Here is a 25,123-nt window from a genome sequence, read left to right on the forward strand (position 1 = left end):
CGACATGGCCACAATTTACTAAAATGAGAGAACGAATTAGTATGATGTGGCCATGACTTAACGAGAGAACAAATTAATACAGCATGACCACAGTTCACTAAATGACTAAAACGAGGGAACAAATTAGTACAATGTGGCAACGATTTACTAAAAAAAGGAACGAATTGGTACGATGTGGCCACGATTTACTAAAACGAGGGAATGAATTAGTACGACATGGCCATGATTTACTAAAACGAGGGAATGAATTAGTACGACGTAGCCACGATTAACTTAATTGAGAAAATTAATTAGTGCAACATGGGCATGTTTTACTAAAATGAGAGAAAGGATTAGTACGAAGTGCCCACGATTTCCTAAAAAAAGGAACAAATTAGTACGACATGGCCATAATTTACTAAAACGAGAGAACGAATTAGTATGATGTGGCCATGACTTAACGAGAGAACAAATTAATACAGCATGACCACACTTTACTAAATGACTAAAACGAGAGAACAAATTAGTACAATGTGGCAACGATTTACTAAAAAAAGGAACGAATTGGTACGATGTGGCCACGATTTACTAAAACGAGGGAATGAATTAGTACGACATGGCCATGATTTACTAAAATGGAGAGAACGGATTAGTACGAAGTGCCCACGATTTCCTAAAAAAAGGAACAAATTAATACAATGTGGCCTAGATTTCCTAAAAAAAGGAACAAATTAGTACGACATGGCCACAATTTACTAAAACGAGAGAACGAATTAGTATGATGTGGCCATGACTTAACGAGAGAACAAATTAATACAGCATGACCACAGCTTACTAAATGACTAAAACGAGGGAACAAATTAGTACAATGTGGCAACGATTTACTAAAAAAAGGAACGAATTGGTATGATGTGGCCATGATTTACTAAAACGAGGGAATGAATTAGTACGACATGGCCATGATTTACTAAAATGAGGGAACGAAATAGTATATTGTGGCCACAATTTACAAAAAAAAAAAGGAACGAATTGGTACGATGTGGCCACGATTTACTAAAACGAGGGAATGAATTAGTACGACATGGCCATGATTTACTAAAATGAGGGAACGAAATAGTATATTGTGGCCACAATTTACAAAAAAAAAAAGGAACGAATTGGTACGATGTGGCCACGATTTACTAAAACGAGGGAATTAATTACCGTATTGACCCGAATATAAGACGATGTTTTTTTCTTGGAAATACATCTGAAAAAAACGCGGTCGTCTTATCTTCAGGGTCTAGACTTTGACATGTCAATAATACACCCACAACAATAGGTGGCGCCAAATACTCATAAAACGAGTGTGCCATGAAATACGTAACGTAATGCGTGTTGTAAAGATCGCGCGTAAAAACAAAAGAATAAGAAAAGCTTACAGCTGCATGAGTTGTGACTGTCACGTTAGCCTGATGGGACCAAACTCTCTTTGTGATTTTAAAACGTAAGACAGTACCCAGATTTGAAGACTGCAGTAAGATTTAACGTCTACTGTTAATAAGATTTTGGTAGGCTACTATTAGATGGATAGCCTAAATGTCCTAATTCAGATGGGCTACCTGCTTTTTTCTTTTTTTTTTATGGTATATCAAAAAGTGTATATTTTTTAAATGTGATTGTTGGTACATTTGACCAGTTTTTACCATACTTTCAAAACAAAAATTAAAATAGGAAAAATATGCAATATGAAAATAATTGAAAACAAAATGTGTTTTACTGAGAAAAAACAAGATTTGGTTTTTAAAAAGCCTTTTTCTAAAAGGTACATCTGGAAAAAGGGGGGGTCATCTTATTGCAAATCAGGGTCGTCTTATATTCGGGCCAATACGGTAGTATGACGTAGCCACGATTAACTTAATCGAGAAAATGAATTAGTATGACATGGGCATGTTTTACTAAAATGAGAGAACGGATTAGTACGACGTGCCCACGATTTACTAAAAAGGGAACAAATTAGTACAATGTGGCCATGATTTACTAAAACGAGAGAACGAATTAGTACAGTGTGGCCACGATTTACAAAAAAAGGGAACAAATTAATTAGTCATAGAAACAAATTCTTAATTCGTGGCCATGATACATGTATTTTTTTCTGTATGGCATGAGCAGGGCTCTGTACAAAATGTTTAGAAAATATGTATATAACACGCTGAATGCTCCGGTCTGTTAACCACACACCTGCAGAACTAATGCTAGCATTGCATAGCTTCGCAATTTGGTTGCGAAAAGACTGTTGACAAAAAAAAAAAAAACATTTTCTTTCCTTGTATGTCATTTTCCAAACATAATACATGCAGTAAATGCATGCATTTTTTGTTGCAACTTGATATCACAGTCTCTGAATGGAACGCAGATTCACACTAACACGACCGTACGTAACCGCAGGATACTGAGGGATTTGATTATGTCATCGAGGCAGACATGAGCATTACATCATTACTGCAGAATATATCATACATTACAGTCATCAACAGCATGGAAAAAAAATACAGTACACATTTGAAATGATATTAGGATGCCTACACGCTAGAGTTTACAATGCAAATACACTGAGCTCAGTGGGGATGGTGCATGATAAAGACGGTTGACAAATGCAACGGTTTGAAAAAGCAACACTGCACTTCGTACTGTATATTTGTTCAATTTGTGTTTCTACGGACATTTTAACAGATCCGTCTAGCGTGTAAGCACCCTCACATTTCACTGATTGCTCTCTTTTACGGACGAGATTTGAAATTACTTCCATTTTAAAAAAGTTAATCATGGTAAAACAGAGCATGATACTTCAAAAAGGTTTTTTTTCTTTTTGCCGTTCGATGAATTCAGTGATTTTTAGTACAAAATATTTTCACACACATGGCTTGCGATCAGCTCTGACGTTTTTTTCTCACATGGAATTACTATCATATTTATTCAAATACTTATTATTAACATTGTCATCATCATCATCATCATTATAATCATTATTAACATCAAAAAAGCAATAGCAGTTAACCTTGCAGATTAAAATGTACACAGTGCAGGGGGTTAAACGGGGTCGGTGCAGGAAGTGAGGTCACAAGAGGGACATTTCTAACCGGTACATGCTATCCACAAGCAACAAGAAGTCAATGAACCGTTTCAGGCCAGGAGACGCCAGAAACTTCTGCTGCCTTCAAGTCTTTGTGGAAAGTTCCTACTTACGAGTTGCAACGACACTTTTGAATAATTCTGAAAAGTTGCACTCTTATGAGTCGCACTGATGCATTTAAATAATTATGAAAAGTTGCACTCTTACTTTTAATTTGCAATGATGCATTCAAATAATTCGCAAAAGTTGCACTCTTATGAGTTGCCGTGATGCATTTAAATAAGTATGAAAAGTTGAACTCTTACTAATGAGTTGCAATTATGCATTTAAATAATTTGGAAAAGTTGCACTCTTATGAGGTGCAATGATACATTCAAATAATTCGGAAAAGTTGCACTCAATAGTTGCAATGATGCATTAAAAAATACTGAAAAGTTGCACACTTGTTAATGAGTTGCAATGATGTATTCATATAATTCGAAAAGTTGCACTCTTTCTGACTTTTCTAAACTGTATTTGCACATTAAAAATTAGTTTTAGCGGATGAGTGACATCTACAGCTGTATATTTCTTTACGTTTATTTTATTAACCAACATTCGACAACCAAAAAGTGTCCAAATACTTAAATTTCCAACACTACATCTATTTTTTATACTTTGCAACAAGTTTGAAAAGTAATTTAAAGCACTTCTCTTTTTTAACTTTCCGTCAAACACAAGAAAACAACACTAAATGTGTACAAACTAAACTTCTTTCGATCAATACCAATGATTCTCGGCTAATAATGACATTTCGGTTGTAAATCTCGTAAATACGACCATTCCATTGTGACTTAAAGGCAGCAATATCCTCCGAGCCGAAAGGCTGAAACAGAGAGGCTGATGGGAAATGTAGTGTAAATGTAGCCTCTACTGTATATATATTTACACTGAGTGTGAAGGACCGACGATCTGAGTGATGGACAGACTGAGGACAATATGAGGGCTGGACGCGGGTCAAATGTTTGCTTTGGGTCGAGAGCCCAAACAAACGCAAACGAGGGGCTGAGATGACACGGCCCTCCTCGCTAGAAAGAAAACATGTGGTTTGACATCATTCATAGTAGCTACGCACGTCAGAACGCTCCACCGTTCAGCTCGGATCTCTGTGTCGGGATCCGATGGGCCCGCTGGGGAACAGCTTTGACCGGGTCACCCGGACATCGCAACCGTCATCGTCGACACGTCACTTTACAACCAGCATGTCCAGCACGCACATCAAGAGACACCCAACTGGCATTACACTTGTCGTTCACATCTTTTGCATCACATTTCAGGTTTGGACGATAAAAGGTGACCATCGTTGGCGACGGGAGGGAGGAGTGAAGCGGTGATATGCGACTGGGTGTGAATGGGAAGAGGAAGGAATGATCGAGTGATGTAGTGATGGCTCCTGGATTAATGCATAATTTCTTTTTGTTCACAGTGATGGGTTCGTATTTAAAGACTCCTTCCGAAGTGGGAAAGTTTTAGACCTTCATCAGAACAGAGATGGAGAGGCAGAACCACAGGCCGACTCCTGATAAACGGCCGTTCAGAGACGCCACTCCGCCGTACACGGCCCCGGGCCCTAGAAGAGAGAAGCAGATGTGAATAGAGTGAATGAGAGAGAGAAAGCTGGTCAACATAGAAACCTTGTGCTAATGTGTTACATGTTAAGGCAATATGACATCTCAATAGATTATTTATTTTCTAAATACACATTTCTGGTTTTATTGATTACATTTACTGATTGCACTGGTGTTTTTTTTTTATTTAACAACAACAACAACAACTTTCATTAATATTAATTTAATTTAATTTCATCATATTTTTAGTATTTTATATATATATATATATATATATATATATATATATATATATATATATATATATATATATATATATATATTGGCTGATTGGCTGATCTGTGCACACAGACAGACAGACAGACAGCAGTCAGTGAGCAGACAGATAGTCTGACAGGCACTAATGGTTTCAGAGTCAGTAGTTATTTACTCTCGCCATTGACTGACTCGCTTATTTTAGAGAGCCAAATCAATCTTTCTCCTGCCAAGATGGCACAAGTCATGCAGACAACTTGGATGTTTCATGTAAGGTGCAAATCATCAACTTATGAAAATAAAATTTCCCCCCACAATATTGTGTTTACATAGAGCTATAGGAATGATTTACACATTTTGCATGTACATATTAAAAAATATACATATTTAATTTATTTATTTTTACTTCTTGAATATGTTTATAGTGAACCTAGGCCTGGGCGATAAAACGGTATTGATATTTATCAATGGTACACCTTCTTCGATAACGATATAAAAAATGTTCGATAAAGCGCATGATATAGGCACGTGCTATGAGTGACGCAGACAGCACACACAAACACGAACACATGCTCAATTGAGTGCTGTGCCTGCCTGTGATGAGGAGATTGTGAGTAAAAAGAAATTATATTAGTCGAATTTAAAATAAACATTTGCATTTGAATGTTAGGAGTGGGTCAGGGAGCGTCATCAGTGGCGCACAAGATGCGGTGATAAATATGTAAGTGACGTTGTTGCATTTTAATGTTTTGTTAGTCTTGCCCACGAGATGCGCCTCTGCTGTGTTATGCATTCAAAATATTAAGAGAAATATAGAAGCTCAATGCAGAGAAGATCTTGATTAGGTTAAAACCGAAACCAAGCCATTCACACAGAACGAGTATTCAGTGCATTTTTTTAGACTGACAAATATGACTGCTGCACTCGCGTCTCACACAAGAGATGTAGCCACGCAAAGTTAAAACAGTTTAAACTTTTAGAAAATACGTCGCAAATTTGTGGAGGTTTATTCCTTTTCACTGCATCCTTATGTGATGGGAGATTTGGCTCTTTGTATTAAGCAATGCATAAATACATGATACTATTTTGTTCATAATTGTTTATGCAATTTACGAAATTATATTTGATTTATATGAGTTAATATACAATCAACAATCGATCAATCAATCAATCAATCAATCAATCTCTCCCCAGTTGTATATTATTTAAGAGCATGTGCTTGATGCAAAGAGCTTAAAACATCACTCCATCACTCATAAGCATGAGCAGATATGCATTTCCCACAAGGGAAAATCTTCAGTCAGGAGTGACTGAGCTCATTTTCCTGTTAGCATGACTCAGAGTCTGTTACTAAAGAAGCTAGAAAAAGTAATCCCTCTTACTTGACTGAATTTCCCCTGAGTCAATAAAGTCCATCTATATGTCTATCCACGTCACAGCAGCTGTATGAATCTTGACACATCTCATTCCCTCAGGACTAACATAAGGTGGCTACAAGATGTCTGATGTCCCCCAGGGATCTGATCACATATAAACAAATAAAAGAGCCATGGTGAATAAAGAGCTCTGCTGCTGACAAAGGTATTTAGACAAATCAGTACACTTTTAGTGGTTAAATTAGGAAGATGGCATTCATTTCAAGTCAGATTATGCAAGTTAAATGGATTGCAAACATTGTTTTCATTTACTTCAACCTAATTTAAAAGAATTTTGTAAATTTTGATAAATCTATGTATAGTGCATATAAACCATAATGCAAATTTTATTAACATAAAAAATAAATTCAAATCATTTTAACAGGAATTTAAATAAAGTTAAAATTGTTAAAAAGTAAAAATTTTTAATGACTGATCTTTTTATTATAATTACATTTAAAATAAATTATAAATAAATAAGAAAATAAAATGCAACAAGTAAAATACAGTAAAATGATAAAAAAAGAATGAATTGAAAATGTTTTTAATAATTTACTGTATCTTTCATGAAAAGTAGCTAGAATAAACAGTATGGTTATTTATATGGTATAACGCATATAAAACTTATAAAATACACTACATGTATATAAAATAACTAAAAAGTTTATATTTTAATGATTTATTTTTTATTATTATTAAAATTAAAAATTACTAAAAAAAACTATAAAATAAAATGCAACAAGTAAAATAAATCACAATGATAAAATAATGAATTTAAAATATTTTTTAATAATTTAGTGCATCTTGCATGAGAAGTAGCTAGAATAAACAGTATGGTTATTTATATGGTTTAATGCATATACAACTTATAAAATACATTACATGTATATAATAAAAATATAATAAATAAATAAAAATTTATTAAAAATAGCTTTTTAAATGGCAGATTTTTTTACAATTATATTTATTAAAATGATAAACATTTACATAAAATAAAAATGTTAAATATAATTTAAGAAGTAATATACAGCAAAAATGCTAAAAGTAATACATTTAAAATAATTGACTATATCTTACACAAAAAGTAGCTAGAATAAACAGTACGGTTGTTTATATGGTATATTTTAATAGCACCCCTGATGGATTCTTATAGTTTATTTGCATGATATTCACTTTAAAATGGTAATTTCATGACAAATCAAATTTTCTTTTACCTTTCAAACTAAAATAACTTGAAGTATTTGTGAAAACATACACTTCTGCAGCCTCAAAAACTGAAAACCTCACCCCAAGTGAAAAAAATTATATAAAGTACATACAGCATATACAATATGCAAACCATTCCTAAAAAGCAGAAGACAATGATCATGAAAAAATAAAACAAATGAAAGAAATTATAGGAGAAAATAACAGCATAGGGGGAACGGCAGGATTTCTGTTCCCAGGTGAGTTATCCAAAGACCGACAGCGGTGGGACAGATGTTTCGTCTCCGAAGGATGAAGATAAAGATCGCAGCACGTCTGATGGAAAAGTGCGAGTCGAGGCCAGACGACGGCGTGGCAGCGACATGAACAAGAGAAGATGCATGGAAGTGACGGCAGGTGACTCATCACGGGAATAACTCTCCCAGAGAATGTGAGACGGAATGAGACGGACTCGCTTACAATGGTAATGCGTGAGGGGAGGAAACGGCAGGAATCACTCACTGCGGACTGAAATGTGAAGAATGGAGCGAGAGAAGCCACTGATGACTTCCTGGGGTAACAGGACACAACGGAGCGGGAACAAATGAGAGGAGACATAATGGGCCGGAGAAGAGAAAAGACGGGAGGAACCGAAAGGAAGCAAGAAACAGCAGAAGAAACAGATGAGATGGATATGGACCATCATGACGCAGCTGTATGCCACTTTTACTAACACTGGTTGTGCAAAGGCCCTGCTGTTTATTGCTAATGAGGTATAAAAGCATTATGTAAGCGATAATGTACAGCCAGCCACAAACAATTACACGACTCTCTGGAATACTTCATTCTGATTGGTCAATCACAGCATTCTGCGGACAAACATTTTTATATAATGACACTAAACTGTATAATTGTTCACCCGGCCAAACCTTTTCCTTCATATCTGTGCTAGTTTAATGTCTCTCATAGCAATCTGCATACTCTTTGTGCTTATATAATAAAATGATTTCAATTCAATTGATTTCAAATCTGATTCAGTGATTTACTTCCTTTCCTGAGGCTGTGACCCTACTGAACTGCATTGGTCACAGTACTTTACAAACATGTACTTGAAATATGTTCTTCATATTTTGCACAGACTGCAAATTGTTTAAGCCATTGCACTGTACACAGCACAGTAAATACAGACTATAAATACATAGACATCGCTATACATTGTTTAACAGTACTATTGCACACACAACCATTTGTATTATTACCACTGTTCTTATGTGCTGCTGTTCATACTGTATATATAACCCTACATTTGTACCCCCATTTATATTCTGTACATACTCTGTTTGATATTGTATAAATATATAGCAACTCCACTGTACATACAAGTTATAGCTTCACTTACTCTGCACTTATCTGTATATAAAACACTATATTTTTGCACTTCTGGTTAGATGCTAACGTCTCGGGTTACTTATGTAACCATGGTTCCCTGAGGGGAACGAGACACTGCGTCCTCTAGGGGTCGCTATGGGGAACGCCTCGTCGTGACCCGTGTCTGAAGCCTACATTGAAAAAACACCAACTTGTTTGGCCAGGCGACAGCCATGACGTCACTACCGTCGCAACTAGTACAAAATAGGCGCCGGTAGCGCACATCATCACTTCTTCGTCTGAAGCTTGTGTCCGCAGCATGGCACAAAAAGCTAGCATTTGAATCTAATCTAATCTATTTGTGTCATCAATAATTAATGTTTACTATATTAAAACATTTTTAAATGAATAAATACTTAGAGAAATATTAGCAAAATATTAATATATATATATTTATAAAAATATAAACAATTATTTATATATATTCATAATTTAATAATAAGTAAATATTTGAGTAAAGATTTGTTTGTCACCAATCATAAATATTTGCTATATTTAAATATTTATTTTTAAATAAAGGCATACTTAATAAATAAATATGTATAGAAATTCATAAATATTTGTTTATAAAATATAAATATAATTTATAAATATTTACAAATATTTAAGTCTATGTGCGCCATTTTTCACAATGGTTTGTTTGTGCCATTAATCATAAATGTTTACTATATTTAAACATTTATTACAACAAATGCTAAATAAATAATAAATAAATAATAAATATTTGTTTATAAAAAATATAATTGTTTATACATATTTATAAATATTTAAGTCTGTGTGCACCATTTGTCACAAAGGTTTATCATCAATCATAAATATTTACTATATTTAAACATTTATTTCAATCAATCAATCAATCAATCAATCAATCAATCAATCAATATTTGTTTATAAAAAAAATTATTATTTATATTTATAAATATTTATGTCTATGTGCACCATTTGTCCCACCAAAGGCTGGCCATCAATTACAAATATTTAATATTTAAATATTGAAATGAATAAATACTTAATAAAATATTTCTAAAGTAATAAAAATACTCTAAATAAGTAAATAAATAAATAAATAAACAATTATTAATATAAAATTACTTATAAATATTTGTTTTTAAATTATAATAATACATAAAAAATTTTTATATTTATAAATATTCTATAGTCTATGCCATGTGTGCCATTTGTCAGACATTAATACAGGAAAAATATAATGCAAGCAATGCATTATTCAAAATGAATTTAGCTATGCAATGCTATTTTTGTGCATTCAAATCTCACTCTTTTAATATTATTATTTTTTCTTAATTATAAAATAAGAAAAATATATGCAATTAAATAAAATATAAAAGATTGAAAATAATGACGAATAATTTAAAAATAATTTGGATAAATATGAGATGTATATTAAATATATAAATAATACTGAGCTTTAATTTTTTTTCACTGTAGGGCTCTATCACACAGCCCGAGTTTTGTAAGAACAGTGGAGGTTTGAGAGTTTTGTTCATTGATTTATGCCAAAATCTGTGCACGGTGTGAAAACTGGAACAAACGTAAGATGAAAGCCTTGCATAAGCACAAACTCTCTCTGTGTTGTGCAGCACTATATGCTCAATCACTCAATGTTTGGCCTTTCCGTGACCTGTTCCTCCTCCTCTCTGGGTTTTGCTGCATGGCTAAGATCGCTGCACTGAGCGTTCCAGCAGAAACTTTTCCACCGAGAGCTCTGCCGCCCGCTCACTTAGACCGGCCCAGAACGCGGTCAGACTCTGAAGTTATGCTGTTACATACAGTATTTGACTTTGTGCTGCTGCTCTTGTTTTTGTGCTTAACAGCACCTTCATAGGGTACGCTTAGGGTCAGGATGAGCATGAACCTCAAATCGAGTGAAGCTGCCTGTTCTCAAGAGGAACTGAAACATAATTTATCACCAGAGACTAGAAATTCAGAAGTTTAAAGGCTTAAAGGCAGACGTCAAAGGGTTTTTCACTAGGAAATGCATCAATAGAATAGAATTCTGCACTTCAATATTTTAATACAGCAGTTAAGCAAATTACTGGCTGACTAGCTGAACTTACATGTAAAATGATGAATTATGTTTCTGGGAGATTTGTTCGATTGGAAACGTAATATAATGTATGTAATATATAATATATAATGTCCTATATCAAGAGTGATATTTCCATATACTGTATATTACCTATAAGGCGGTATATAAATTTCACATGTGTTCATTCACTGGGTAGATGAGGATAAAAGGTTATAACATATAAAATCACCACAGTAAAATTTTCCGTATGTTAATAATATTTATATGATGTTTTTGATAAATAAATGGTATTTTATGTAGCAACCATATGTCAACAATATAAATCTTCTTTATATATGCAACTTTATTAACATATCATATGTATACATAAAGCTGTATGTTTATATGTATATGTACAGTATATATTTAATATTTGAAATTGTTCCAATTTCTAATTGGTTTCATGTTCTTACTTCATATGACAATATATTTCATATATTTAATATTTAAGTCTATTTGTGACATTTGTCATAAAAATGTGTTTGTTCTGACAATCCTAAATATTTACTAATATATATATATATATATATATTAGTATATTAGTAATATTATCATTATATTTCAATAAATAAATAAATATGTCAAAAACTATTCAAAAATATTTGTTTATATATAACTGTTCATAAATATTTATAAATATTTAAGTCTATGCCACAAAGATTTGTTTTTGTAATCAATCATAAATATTTACTATATTTAAATATTTATTTAAAATAAACAACTATAAACTAAATAAATATTTAAATTAAAATGTATTCAGAAGTATGTGTTTATAAATAATTGTAAATAATTCAATATGTATGATTAGAAATAATTGTTTATAAGATTTGAATGTGCCATTTCTCACAAATCAATACAGGAAAAACATTATATAAGTGAAGTAATAATAAAAATACATTTTGCTATGTATTGTTATTTTTGTGTATACAAATCTCATTCTTTTTAAACTATAAATTATATTATATTAAATTATATATTACACTTGCGTATGAATAGAGCACAGTAAATATGGCTGAGCACATTTAAGGACCTCATAAAGCAGATTTAAGAAAGTAATGAGGCATAAGTACAACACAATATCTGAATGGAAATCAAACAGCACTATGTGAAATACTAATGCGGATCATTTCTACAATGATTGCAGCAGCAGAACTGACACACTCGCCACGCTAATTGGTTGATTATGCTGTGTGTGGTTAATTTGGCTATAGATATACAGTGCAGTTTGAAAACATTCATCGTTAAGTATGTAGGAGCAATCAGGATCTAACTGCTACACAAAACGAGTAAACTGCTGTGGTAAATTAGCCTCAGCAGAGAAAGAGGCTTAAATTAATGAAATATTCACAACCAGTTGTTTCATACGTTCATTTGCTAACAAGCAGCAGTTTCCTGTTGCCTGCAGAAAACCTTCCTCTTCCTGTACAACCGCTCGCTTTCCCTGAAATCACCCGGAACAAGTCATTAAAAACATCATCTCCTGCTGCGCAAAACCGCTGAAACCAGACTAATGTGGTCTGCTGGTCTTAGCTGGTTTTAATTGGTAGTTTTCATCAGGTCTGCCTGGAAAACTAGATGAAACTTCCAACAAAAACAGAAAACCACCGTGGGCTGGTTTAAATGGTTTGATTTTCAACATTATGGAGACATTTATTTTTGGGTGAACAGCTATAAACTGAAGCTAAAACTAAAACCACCAAAAAAAAAAAAAAAAAAAAAAAAATAAAAAAAAAAAAAAAAAAACAAAAAAAAAAAAAAAAAAAAAAAAAAAATTAAATTAAATTAAAAGTAATATTTTACTTAAAATAAAAATTAACTGAAATAAAATAAAATATTAAAACTTCAGCATAAAAAACTATTTCAGCTAGTTTCAGCAACATTTCTCATTTTAGTTTAACTTGATGTACTAAAATAAATAAAACTGAAATAATATGTAATAAACACACACACAGGTTTGTTTTTATGGTTTATGGGGACTCTCCATAGGCGTAATGGTTTTTATACCGTATATTCTATTGCCCTACACCAACCATACCCCTAAACCTACCCCTCACAGGAAACTTTCTGCATTTTTAGATTTTCAAAAAAACTCATTCTGAATTATTTATAAGCCTTTTGAATTACGGGGACACTGAAAATGTCTCCATAAATCACCTTCTCGTTGTAATACCTATGTCATACCCATGTTATTATACAAATGTGTGTCCTCATAAACCACATAAACATGCACACACACGTGCAGTAAAAATGACAAAAAAGTGCAACAAAATGATTAGAAATACATATTAAATTAAAAACTTTAAACTATAAAAGAAAATGAAAAAAATATAAAATGCTTCAAAATATAAAAATAATATTAATACAGTTTATTAATAATATAATATAATATAAAAATAATTTGAATAAAAACTATAATATTATCTCAATGATACTAAAACCACTGGGGTGAAATATACAAAACAAGTCAAGAATATGATCAAGTCACCTCCATCGAAATAAATCATTTGATGCATTATGACATAAATTTTATTACAATAAGTGCACATTTACACACAATTGCCAATATAATAATGCTGCCATTACTGTAACATGAAGTCATAATAATAATTATAATAATGATATTTAGGCGTGGTACTGTCTAAAATGTATGCTCATTTAAACAGAAAAGTCTTTGTACTAGAGTAATGAGAATCACCATTGAGAATAATGAGAGTTATAAAAAAAACTCAAAAGAAAAGCATTACAGTAATGAGAACTTTGGGGGAAAACATGCGTAACTGTCATGAACAGAATGCATATGCAGGACAAAAATCTTAACAGGCTTCATTATCTCTGCACAATATAGTTTCTTATTTCTTTCTTCGGATCTCATGGTGAAATGTTTTCATGAGATTCCTGCTTTATCACTAAAGCAAGCTGCTCGATTAATGCCGCTAGCGCTAGTGCATTAAACAAATAGTCTCTCTGTCTATTAAAAAAACTAAATAATATAGTAATATATATATTATTTAGAAAACAACAGTGAAAAAGCTCAAGTACAAGGAAATCTGTAGTGTTGTTGTGATTTGTTATCATGTCCTTGTTGTTTCATTCAGCCCTAGATTTTTAAAAATCCCTGAGGTTTTTCTTCAATAAAGCAGAGCTATGAGAGATGAACTGTTTTCAGACATTTTACAGTTAGACAATGGAAGCTCAAAGCGCATTTTCCACAACAGAACATGTTTTATAGGAATCCTCTATTACTCGATACTGATGTTCTGTAGCGGACAAAAGATCTGCTGTAGAAAAACAGCAGCAGAAAATTCAGTTAATAAACTCTTTGGGTGCAACAAACTCTAACGCAGCCTTCAAGCTGTGTAAGTCTGATCTTAGTTCATTTTAAATTGTAAATGTTCGCTTCAGTACATATTTTGTGTACTGAGGAATAGGCATTTCCCATCATTCTCCATCCCGGCTAACAGGGAACATTCCCAGAACTTTGGCGAATGTTTTCTCAAAGTTTTGAACAAATGTTCTTCTTGAAACATTAATAGAACGTTCATTCAAAGTTGTCTGGGATTTCGTAACAAAAATGTAATTGTTACATTGTCACAATTGATCATTTTTTCAATGTCGTGACTCGCTACTTGTTTCAGAATGTTCAGAGAACATTCAAAAGTAACGTTCCCTTAATGTTTTCTCTAACATTCGCATAACCAAGAATGTGAACATTAGAGAAAACATTATAGGAACATTCCATTTTAGAATTTTGCAAACGTTATGGGTACATTACTTTTGAATGTTGTCTAAACGTTCTGAAACATGCAGTAAGTAATAACATTTAAAAATATTTTCTTTGAATGCTTTGCTAATGTTACCATTAAGGTACGAAAAGGTTATTTTTTTATGTTTTTTAAACATTCAAAAGATCCAGTTTTTAAAATGGTTTAAAGGAACACTCCACTATTTTTGAAAATAGGTTCATTTTCCAACTCCCCTAGAGTTAAACAGTTGAGTTTTACCGTTTTCGAATCCATTCAGCCGATCTCCGGGTCTGGCGGTAGCACTTTTAGCTGTAGCTTAGCATAGGTCATTGAATCTGATTAGACCGTTAGCATCTCGCTCAAAAATGACCAAAGAGTTTCTATATTTTTCCTATTTAAAACTTGAATCTTCTGTAGTTACATCGTGTACGAAGACCGAAGGAAAATGAGAAGTTGCTATTTTCTTGGCCGATATGGCTAGGAACTATACTCTCTTTCCGGCGTAATAATCAAGGAACTTTGCTTTGGCGCAATGATATTACTGTCACGAATCTGGTCAACGAACTTTCCTATTCATTGACTCTCGCACTACACAAACTGTTGCATAGCACCCAAACTACATTTCCCATCATGCATTGCACTGATTGCACTCAGCACGAATTGCACACACCTGTTTACACTGATTGCACCCAGCTGTTTCATATCACTCCCTCACTATTTAACACTCACTCTGATCCCTTCGTGGTCACGTTGGTTATGTTGACGGAAGTTAGCCTATTTTCAGGCGCTGCGTAGTATCATTGCGCCTGCTGCACCCATAGTACGGCAACAAAGTTCATTGATTATTGTGCCAGAATGAGAGTATAGTTCCTAGCCATATTGGTCTAGAAAATCACAACTTTACATTTTCCGTCGGTCTTACTACACGATGTAGCTACAGAAGAGTCAAGTTTTAAATAGGAAAAATATAGAAACTCTTTGGTCATTTTTGAGCGAGATGCTAACGGTCTAATCAGATTCAATGATCTATGCTAAGCTACAGCTAAAAGTGCTACCGCCAGACCCGGAGATCGGCTGAGTGGATTCGAAAACGGTAAAACTAAACTGTTTAACTAGGGGAGTTGAAAAATGAGCCTATTTTAAAAAATAGTGGAGTGTTCCTTTAAAAAGGTTATTTTCGAATGTTCTCTGAATGGTTAAAAAAACATTTTCATAAATTAATGGGAACATTAGCCAAGCATTCTTTCATTTTTTTGTTTTGTTTTTAATGTTATTACTTACTACGTTTCAGAACATTTATTGCAAAATACAGAGAACATTCAAAAGTAACGTTACCATAATGTTTGCAAAATGATCAAATGGACCATTCCTTTAACGTTTCCTCTAAGAAAATAAAAAAAAACAATTTAAAAATGTTTAGAGAACATTCAAAAATAACCTTGGGAACATTAACAAAACATTCTAGGAACACATTTTTGTTAACTGGGATGGTAACAAAAGACTGTTAAAATACAAGATAAAGCATGAATTTCACACCTAATGCGCATCTTTGCTTTTAGTTTCTGATGCATTGGTGGTAAACAAGCTTCCTGGCTTTATGAAGAAGCCAAAAAGAGAAAAAGAAGCATGAAATTATGCCACTCATTCACAATTAAAATCAATTCAGAAACTTCCGAGCTTACGCATGTGAATTATCCCAGCAGTTGTGCACGTTGTCTATGTGTGTCAGAAGTCACAAACACTTTCAAATGCTTCACGCTGCAATTGAAGTTTGGTCAAGTTATGCATTATTAAAAAGGTTGAAAACGATGCACTTTGCTGAGCATACAGCACTAGACCATTTGCTTTCAAGTATCATCAACGGACACACTGCTATTATCCGTCTGCGGTGAAGCTCAACGTGAAAACTAGCCTCGGGGAGCGAGAAATGCACATTCACTTATTTTGTACAGTGGAAAGTCACTTCCTGCAGGGTGTTTATTTATCCTTGACTTTATGCCTTTGTAGATTTACTAATGTTTCGAGAGCACAAAAGCGAGCGCTGCAGAGTTGCAGTGATATAAGGTACTCACTGAAGAGTAGCATGCTGGCATTGGAAGCCCCGAGGCGGTTGGTGGCGAAACAGGTGTAGTTGCCAAAGTGTTTTTCTGTGACGTTGGTGAAGAGCAGCAGGGAACGTGTTTTCTCATTTTTAATCTTCAGCGTGTTATCGCTCTCTACCGGCCTGAGGAAGAAGTAATATGACAGATCACACGTTAAAGTAAACCTGGTATGTGCTGCTTCCCATGGTTCACAGCGTCTGTTTCGCTCACTTTGTTAATGCTAGCTTACCTTCGGTCATCCCGGTACCATTCGAAGGACGCGGTGGGCACCGCCATAGCTTCACAGCGTAAGATTGCAGTTTTTCCCAGCTGGGCGGGCATGTTCTTTACGTCTGTGATTACTGGTGGATCTGAGTTCAATTAAAGTATTAGCACTTGTTGTTCAATTAAAGCAATAATTCATTCAAAAATGAGAAAAAAATGTGACCTCAGTGTCATGTCATTTCAAACCTGGAAGATGTATTGTATTAAAAAGCTTTTCTTAATTAATTGCATGATAAAAAAATGCAGAGGAGATTTTGTTATTGAACTGTGATGCAAAAACTTTGTAAAGTACAGGAGTCCTAAGAAGCTATGCATTATTATTACTGTTACTATTATTTGTCTGATTTTATCAACAGATGCTGATTTTATAGTTGTTTGACACTAGAAAATAGTTAATAGTTATACATAGTTAAATTATTCTATTATATTGATCCCATTATGCTATTATTAATTATTATTATTATTATTAAGTACTATAAAATAAGAAACCATTATTAGTCAATTGAAGTAAAATCAATTCAAGACATTTTGCCTTAATATTTTGCTTCTCAAGTTAATTTATCTAGTTTTAATGATGTTTAGATATTTTACTGGAAAGCAAGAAATACTACAGTTCAAAAGTTTGAGGTCAGTAAGTATACAAAAGCTCCATTAATTTGATAAAGAAAATCTAGTAAAAACAGTAATATTGTGAAATATTATTTAATTAATGTTTTCTATTTCAGTGTATTTAAAAATGTAATTTATTCCAGTGATGAAAAACTGAATTTTCAGTCTTGAGTGTCCCATGATCCTTCACACATCATTCTAATATACTTAATATTTTTGTGAAAAAAAAAAATCTGGATATTTTGTTGAATAGAAAGTTCAGAAGAACAAAAGAAGAATCTTTTGAAACATTATGTCTTTAACATCATTTGATGAATTTAAACGTCTCATTGACCCTAATATTTTGAATGGTAGTGTACTGTATGTACTTATATATTTGAAGGTCTACATGAAACTGTAAAGAAACACAAAAATGATTTTTGTTGTGGAAATGTAATTAAGTTTCTTAAAATTCTCTTGTTTAAAATTCTCTGAAATAATACTTAAGTGTAATAATGAAGTACAATTACTCAACCCTGTGGAGTTGAGAGGACACAATGAAAAGATAAAGAGTTTAATTCTATATGCGGCTGATGGCAATCCAATTTATATTTGCATTACTCAATCACAGAGTGTTCTGAAACGCTCCCAACGATCTCATTAGGATGTCACTGTGAGTTGCTGACAGGAGCAGAGCGGCTCGACTTACAGTTGACGGTGACCTTGACGCGGTGCGTGTCTGGCGGAGCCACGCCATTGTTGGTGATGCATTCAAAATCCTCCGCTTGATGCCGCTTGATTTCTGTGATTTCCAGAAATTCGCCTTCGCTCATGAGACCATCTGTGAAGACAAAAGACGAGAGGGTGATTGAATACTGGCGCCATGGCACAGAATGTTATACGTTAGTGTAATTGGGTTGGTAGGTGTTCCAGAAGCAGCAGCATTGTTCCAGAGTGTCATGTTAAACAAAAAAAGGCCCGAGGACACAGCAGGAGGAACCACGGGAATGACTTTACTTATTCATCATGTAGTGGACGCTCTTTATCCGAACCGACTTTCGGTCGGCGCACCACAAGGGATGGTCCTGCTGGAGTAAACGGCTGTTGAATGTCTTGCCCTGGAGCGCAATGGTGGCACGGGAATTCAGTGATCTTTAACCACTACACCACCTCCTCTAACACGACTAAACCATTTAACCACTTTTAAATTTTAAGTTTATTTCAACAGTGTTCAAGGTGAAGTGTGTAATTTCTGAACCACTAGTGGCACTGAATGGAACACTAATCTCTTATATATAATAATATATATAATAATATATATATATATATATATATATATATATATGCAAGAGAACATAGGCAAGTTGATATTCTGATCATATTTTTTTCCCCAAGCATTCCATTTTACCAATTCCAAACCACATCAATCTTAACAACTACTATTCATTTTGTATTTAATTATTTATAAGTGATATATAATTTGCCATGAAGGCTAGAAGTAAAAAAACTCCTCAGGTGTGCATTATTATTAGGCAGGTTTCCTTTTACAGATACATTGAGCCAAAAAAAGATATTGAACTCAGACTGAAAGTCAAAAATTATTAAATGCTCATGAGAAGGATGCAACACTAATGCAATACTAGAATTTGCAAAGTTAAGGCATGACCATTGGATGGCAAAATGCTCATTGGGACAGTGTGGTTAGAAAAAACAAGTGGAGAAGAAAAGACAGTTAACTGCAAAATAATTAAGAATTAAGGTGAATAATTAGGTGTGAAACCATCAGGAACCATGATTAAATACAAAAATGATAGTAGTTATTAAGATTGATGTGGTTTGGAATTGGTAAAATGTGCTTGGAAAAAAATATGATCATAATATCAACTTGCCTTACTATATATACAGTATATAAAATCTGCCTAGCAACCATTTAGAACTTCTTAGAAAACTGCTTAGCAACTGCATAGCAACTATGGAATTTATTGGAAGCAACATCCTAGCAACCACTCAAAAACCTTTGCAATAGATGACCAAACATTTATTTTTAAAATGCCCCTATTATGGATTTTTGAAAATTACCTTTCATGCAGTGTGTAACACAGCTCTAAGTGAATGAATACATCCTGCAAAGTTTTAATCTGAAAGTGCACCATGTATAAAGTTATTGTCTCTCAAAAGAAAGAGTCGACTCTGAATCATTGAAATGAGTCATTTTTAAAACGAATCCCAAGCCGTTTCATGTTGACGTCAACATGAAACAGCATATTGACCGCCCACTTGTTGTGTGCACAGACCTGGGAAAACTTGACCATCAGTCGATTTTCGCTTTGGTCTGAATGAAAATGCAAATTCATTCTTTGCCACTAGGTGCCGCTTTTGGAGCGGTAAAAATAGCGGTTTCCCCGGTAATGGCTGTACACAAAGCAGCACTGCGTTCACAAACGCTGCTTTATCAGGCATTACAGGCGAGATGAAATTAAAACCAATCACCGCAGATTAGCGTCACGCAAAGGAGGGGTTTGGAAAAATGAATCGTTGAGTAAATCGTTTGGGAGTCCTTGAGCAAATAAGGTAAAAATAAATGGATATTATAAGACAATGAAAGTGTTTTTTGACCTTGCATGCATGTCCACCTGTTGTTGGGGGCTCAAAAAAAACAAAATATGAATCTTTCATAACCCATAATAGGGGCACTTTAATATAAACCTTTATATTTACTTTTATTCACATTTTTTAGTAAACACTTTTACACTTTCTATCTCCAGTATATGCTTTACTTCTAAGCAACGCCCTAGCAACTGCTTAGTAACCACTCAAAACACCTTAGCAACAGCCTTGCAACCACGTAGAACACATTAGCAACCATTTAGCAACTTCCTAGCAACAACATCTTAGCAACAGCCTATAAACCAGTTAGAACTTTGACAACTGCCTAGCAACTTCATAGCAACAATTTAGAACCTAGCATCCTCCAAACAACCACTTGAAATACCTTAGCAAAAGTCCTGAAATCACTTTGAACAGCTTAGCAACTTCCTAGCAACAACATTTTAGCAACTATTTAAAACACATTAGCAACAGCTTACATACCAGTTAGAACTTCTTAGCAACTGCCTAGCAACTCCTTAGTAACAACTCAGAACCTAGCAACCACTTAAAACACCTTAGCAACAGCCTATAAACCAGTAAGAACTTTAACAAATGCCAAGCAACTCCCTAGCAACAATTTAGAACCTAGCAACATCCAAGCAACCACTCAAAACACTTTAGCAACAGCCTTGCAACCACTTAGAATACCTTAGCAACCACCTAGCAACAACATCTTAGCAACTACTCAAACCACCTTAGCAACAGCCTATAAACCAGTTACAACTCCTTAGCAACTGCCTAGCAACAACTCAGAACCTAGCAACCACTCAAAGCATCTTAGCAACAGCCTATAAACCAGAACTTTAACAACTGCCACGGAACTGCCTAGCAACTCCCTAGGAACAATTTAGAACCTAGCAACATCCAAGCAACCACTCAAAACACCTTAGCAACAGCCTTGAAGCCACTTAGAATACCTTAGTAACCACCTAGAAACAACATCTTAGCAACTACTCAAAACACCTTAGCAATAGCCTACAAACCAGTTACAACTCCTTAGCAACTGCCTAGTAACAACTCAGAACCTAGCAACCACTCAAAACATCTTAGCAACAGCCTATAAACCAGAACTTTAACAACTGCCCACACAACTGCCTAGCAACTCCCTAGCAACAATTTAGAACCTAACAACATCCAAGCAACCACTCGAAACACCTTAGCAGTAGCCTTGCAACCACTTAGAACATTTTAGTAACCACCTAGCAACATCATTTTAGCAACTATTTAAAACACCTTAGCAGCAGCTTACATACCAGTTAGAACTTCTTAGTAACTGCCTAGCAACTCCCTAGCAACAACTCAGAACCTAGCAACCACTCAAAACACCTTAGCAACAGCCTATAAACCAGTTAGAACTTTATCATCTGCCTAGCAACAATTAAGAACCTAGTAACATCCAAGCAACCACTCGAGACACCTTAGCAACAGCCTTGCAACCACTTAGAACACTTTAGTAACTACCTAGCAACTCTCTAGCAACATTTGAGCAACTATTTAAAACACCTTAACCACAGCTTTCATACTAGTTAGAACTTCTCCCTAGCAACAACTCAGAATCTATCAACCACTCAATGGTGATCAAAATCCCTATGAATAAGTCACAGTTACAAAGTGACTTATGAATGAGGAACATAAATTAGTAACCACCTAGCAACTACTTAGAACCTCTTAGCAACCACCTAGCAACTATTTAGAACACCTTAGCAACCACCTAGCAATCATGCTGAATAGAAGATTGCCTTTGTCTACCTATATACATTCTCTTTCTAAGCATTGCCCTAGCAACCAATCAAAACACCTTAGCAACAATTTAGAACCTAGCAACATCCTAGCAAACACTGAGAACATCTTTGCAACAATAAAGTTGCAACCTAGCAACTACTTAGCAATCACATTGAGCAGAAGACAGTCTTTGTCTATCTACTGTATATGCCTTCTCTTTCTAAGCATTGCCCTAGCAACATTCTAGCAACCAATCAAACACCTTAGCAACCACCTAGCAACTATTTACAACACCTTAGCAACCACCTAGTGATGTCTTAATCACATTGAACGGAAGATTGTCTTTTGGTCTATCTATATGCATTTTCTTTGCAACTGCTTAGTAGCCACTCAGAGCATCTTAGCAACAAGTCAGAAATCACACAGGCATTAGGAAATGTGCACCCAAGCAACCCCTCAAAATAACCACTACCTGCAACCACATATCAATGCAGAGCCTATATAAAGACTGCTGTCAAACAGCACAGGCCTTATATAACCTTCACACTTCACTTCTCTCCTCAAACTACACTTATATAACCTTCAGACTTCAAGCTCAAATTCATACGATGAACTTTCCTTTCCTAGTTATGTTTGCAGTTCTGTTTGGTGCTTCCAGTGGAGCAGAAACCACATACTTCACCTTGATTAAAATTAATTTCAACAGAATAAAATGTATTTATTTAACAAGAGCGGAGGCGAGTGACAAACGGTCCACGGAATAAACTGAAAGGCTTTGATAAGAAACTCAAGTCTGCGTCGCTCTCAGATAAATATCTTAGAACGTGTGTTGGGGAATTCAGTGAGCTTTATTTACCGGCCATTGTGAACTACAAAAAGTCTGTCTCGCACCTCTAAGGCACTTCTTTCCCTTTAGTGAGACGAAACAGACAACAACACACATCTGTAGTAACAAGGACAAGGGTGGATTTGCCTCTGTCTGATGAAAGTGGCTATTATTAATACAACAAAGACAGCGAGAACAGATACATTTGGAAGCTTGTTTCTGCCACAGAATACAAAATAAAAAAGGGAACTGCGTCTTTTTATCTCAAAAATCTTTTTTATTGCAATTGCGAGTTTATGTCTCACAATTCTGACTTTTTTTTCACAGTATTGAGTTTACATCTCACAATTCTGATATAAACATGCAATTCAAAGAAGTTAGAATTTCAATATTTACTTTTTCTTAGAATTGTGCATTTGCATCTCACAATTTTGACTTTATAACATGCAACTGCACAAGAAAATTGTAAGCTGACTTTTTCCTTCAGAATTGGACTTTATAACTCACAATTGAGTATAAATTGCATTAAACTCGCAATTGCAAGAAAAATTCAGAGTTGCATGATATAAACTCGCAATTTCAAGAAAAAAAGTCACAATTGCAAGAAAAAGTAACAAATTCACACAACTGAAAACAGAAAAACTCACAACTGCATGAAAAAAGTCAGTATTGGTAGATATAAACTCACAATTGTTGGAAACAATTCAGAATTACGGGATCACAGTATTGAGTTTACATCTCACAATTCTGATATAAACATGCAATTCAAAGAAGTTAGAATTTCAATATTTACTTTTTCTTAGAATTGCGTATTTGCATCTCACAATTTTGACTTTATAACATGCAACTGCACAAGAAAATTGTAAGCTGACTTTTTCCTTCAGAATTGGACTTTATAACTCACAATTGAGTATAAATTGCATTAAACTCGCAATTGCAAGAAAAATTCAGAGTTGCATGATATAAACTCGCAATTTCAAGAAAAAAAGTCACAATTGCAAGAAAAAGTAACAAATTCACACAACTGAAAACAGAAAAACTCACAACTGCATGAAAAAAGTCAGTATTGGTAGATATAAACTCACAATTGTTGGAAACAATTCAGAATTACGGGATATAAACTCGCAATTGCGTGAATTATGAGACAATCTTGATTGTCAGAAAAGTCAGAATTGCGAAATATACAATTGTGGGAAAAAGTCAGAACTGTGGGATATAAACTTGCAATTACGAGAAAAGTCAAAATGGCAAGTTTATATCTCAAAATTCTGACTTTATTTTTCACGATTCCAAGTTTATATCTTGCAATTCTGGCATAACTCGCAATTCTGACTTTTACTGACTGTGATTTAATATCCCATCATTCTTTATAACAGAATTGTGAGAAAAAAGTCAGAATTGTGAAATAGAAAGTCAGAATGATCTTTTGTATGTTCTATCCCGGGTTGAATCTATAGATTCACACTAGCTTTCTCATGCAACCATTTTCATCTATAACAGTCAGAACTGTTAGGCACACAAAAATCTCAGTGTCAACAAGAATAATCCACTTCTTAGTAGTATCTCTCTGGCTTCAGTCAATGGAGAGACGGAAAAAAACACAAAGGCAACCGCACACCTTTTAATTCACAACCGCCGGGACTTTAATTCCACAAATTCGGCACCTTTTCTAATTGAAGATTATTCCGGAGGATTATTAGCACAGCTACTGAACTGGAGAGGATTATTTGCATCTGCCGACGCCACCGACCGAGTACACGCTAAGGTTTACAGCAATGTTATTCACTCATTCCATTAGCGTAATAAATATAGTTCGTTCCCCCGTGACATCTTTGTCAGGCCGTGTGAGCACCGTCTCAACCCACTGGGGGGGGGGGGAAATCATCTTATCCTGACAAAGAGGGTTTACAGGTAAAGAGACTGGTACGTCTTGCACGCTTCGAGCTGAGATGCTTACTAAGTAGACGCTATTTGTATTTATTTCTCACAGTTGTGAAAAGCGTATTCCCATGTTGCCAGACGCATTTGTGCTCTGCTGCAACTGGAAAATTTCAGTGACAAAATCAGCTTTAGAAACACTTAGAATGGCTGGATGGAATCAAATCAAACATCCATCCATCCATCCATCCATCCATCTATTATTTAAAAATGACATTTATATG

At 34.4% G+C, this 25,123-nt stretch overlaps 1 protein-coding gene across 1 annotated transcript in view; it reads right to left on the reverse strand.

Moving 5' to 3' along the window:
* Positions 1-1,805: 1,805 nt before the first annotated feature.
* iglon5 (IgLON family member 5) overlaps positions 1,806-25,123 on the reverse strand; it is a 29,072-nt gene continuing 5,754 nt past the window's right edge. Inside the window, exons 3-6 of the mRNA XM_016254869.1 lie at positions 18,474-18,605; positions 17,142-17,262; positions 16,883-17,034; positions 1,806-4,700 (exon numbers count right to left, since the gene is read on the reverse strand). Of these exons, the coding sequence (XP_016110355.1) occupies positions 4,600-4,700; positions 16,883-17,034; positions 17,142-17,262; positions 18,474-18,605 (506 nt within the window). The 3' untranslated portion in view covers positions 1,806-4,599. The remainder of the gene's footprint in view (positions 4,701-16,882; positions 17,035-17,141; positions 17,263-18,473; positions 18,606-25,123) is intronic.

The sequence above is a fragment of the Sinocyclocheilus grahami genome, unplaced genomic scaffold (assembly GCF_001515645.1).
Source record: "Sinocyclocheilus grahami isolate Dianchi unplaced genomic scaffold, SAMN03320097.WGS_v1.1 scaffold1288.1, whole genome shotgun sequence".
NCBI classification, from domain to species: Eukaryota; Metazoa; Chordata; class Actinopteri; order Cypriniformes; family Cyprinidae; genus Sinocyclocheilus; species Sinocyclocheilus grahami.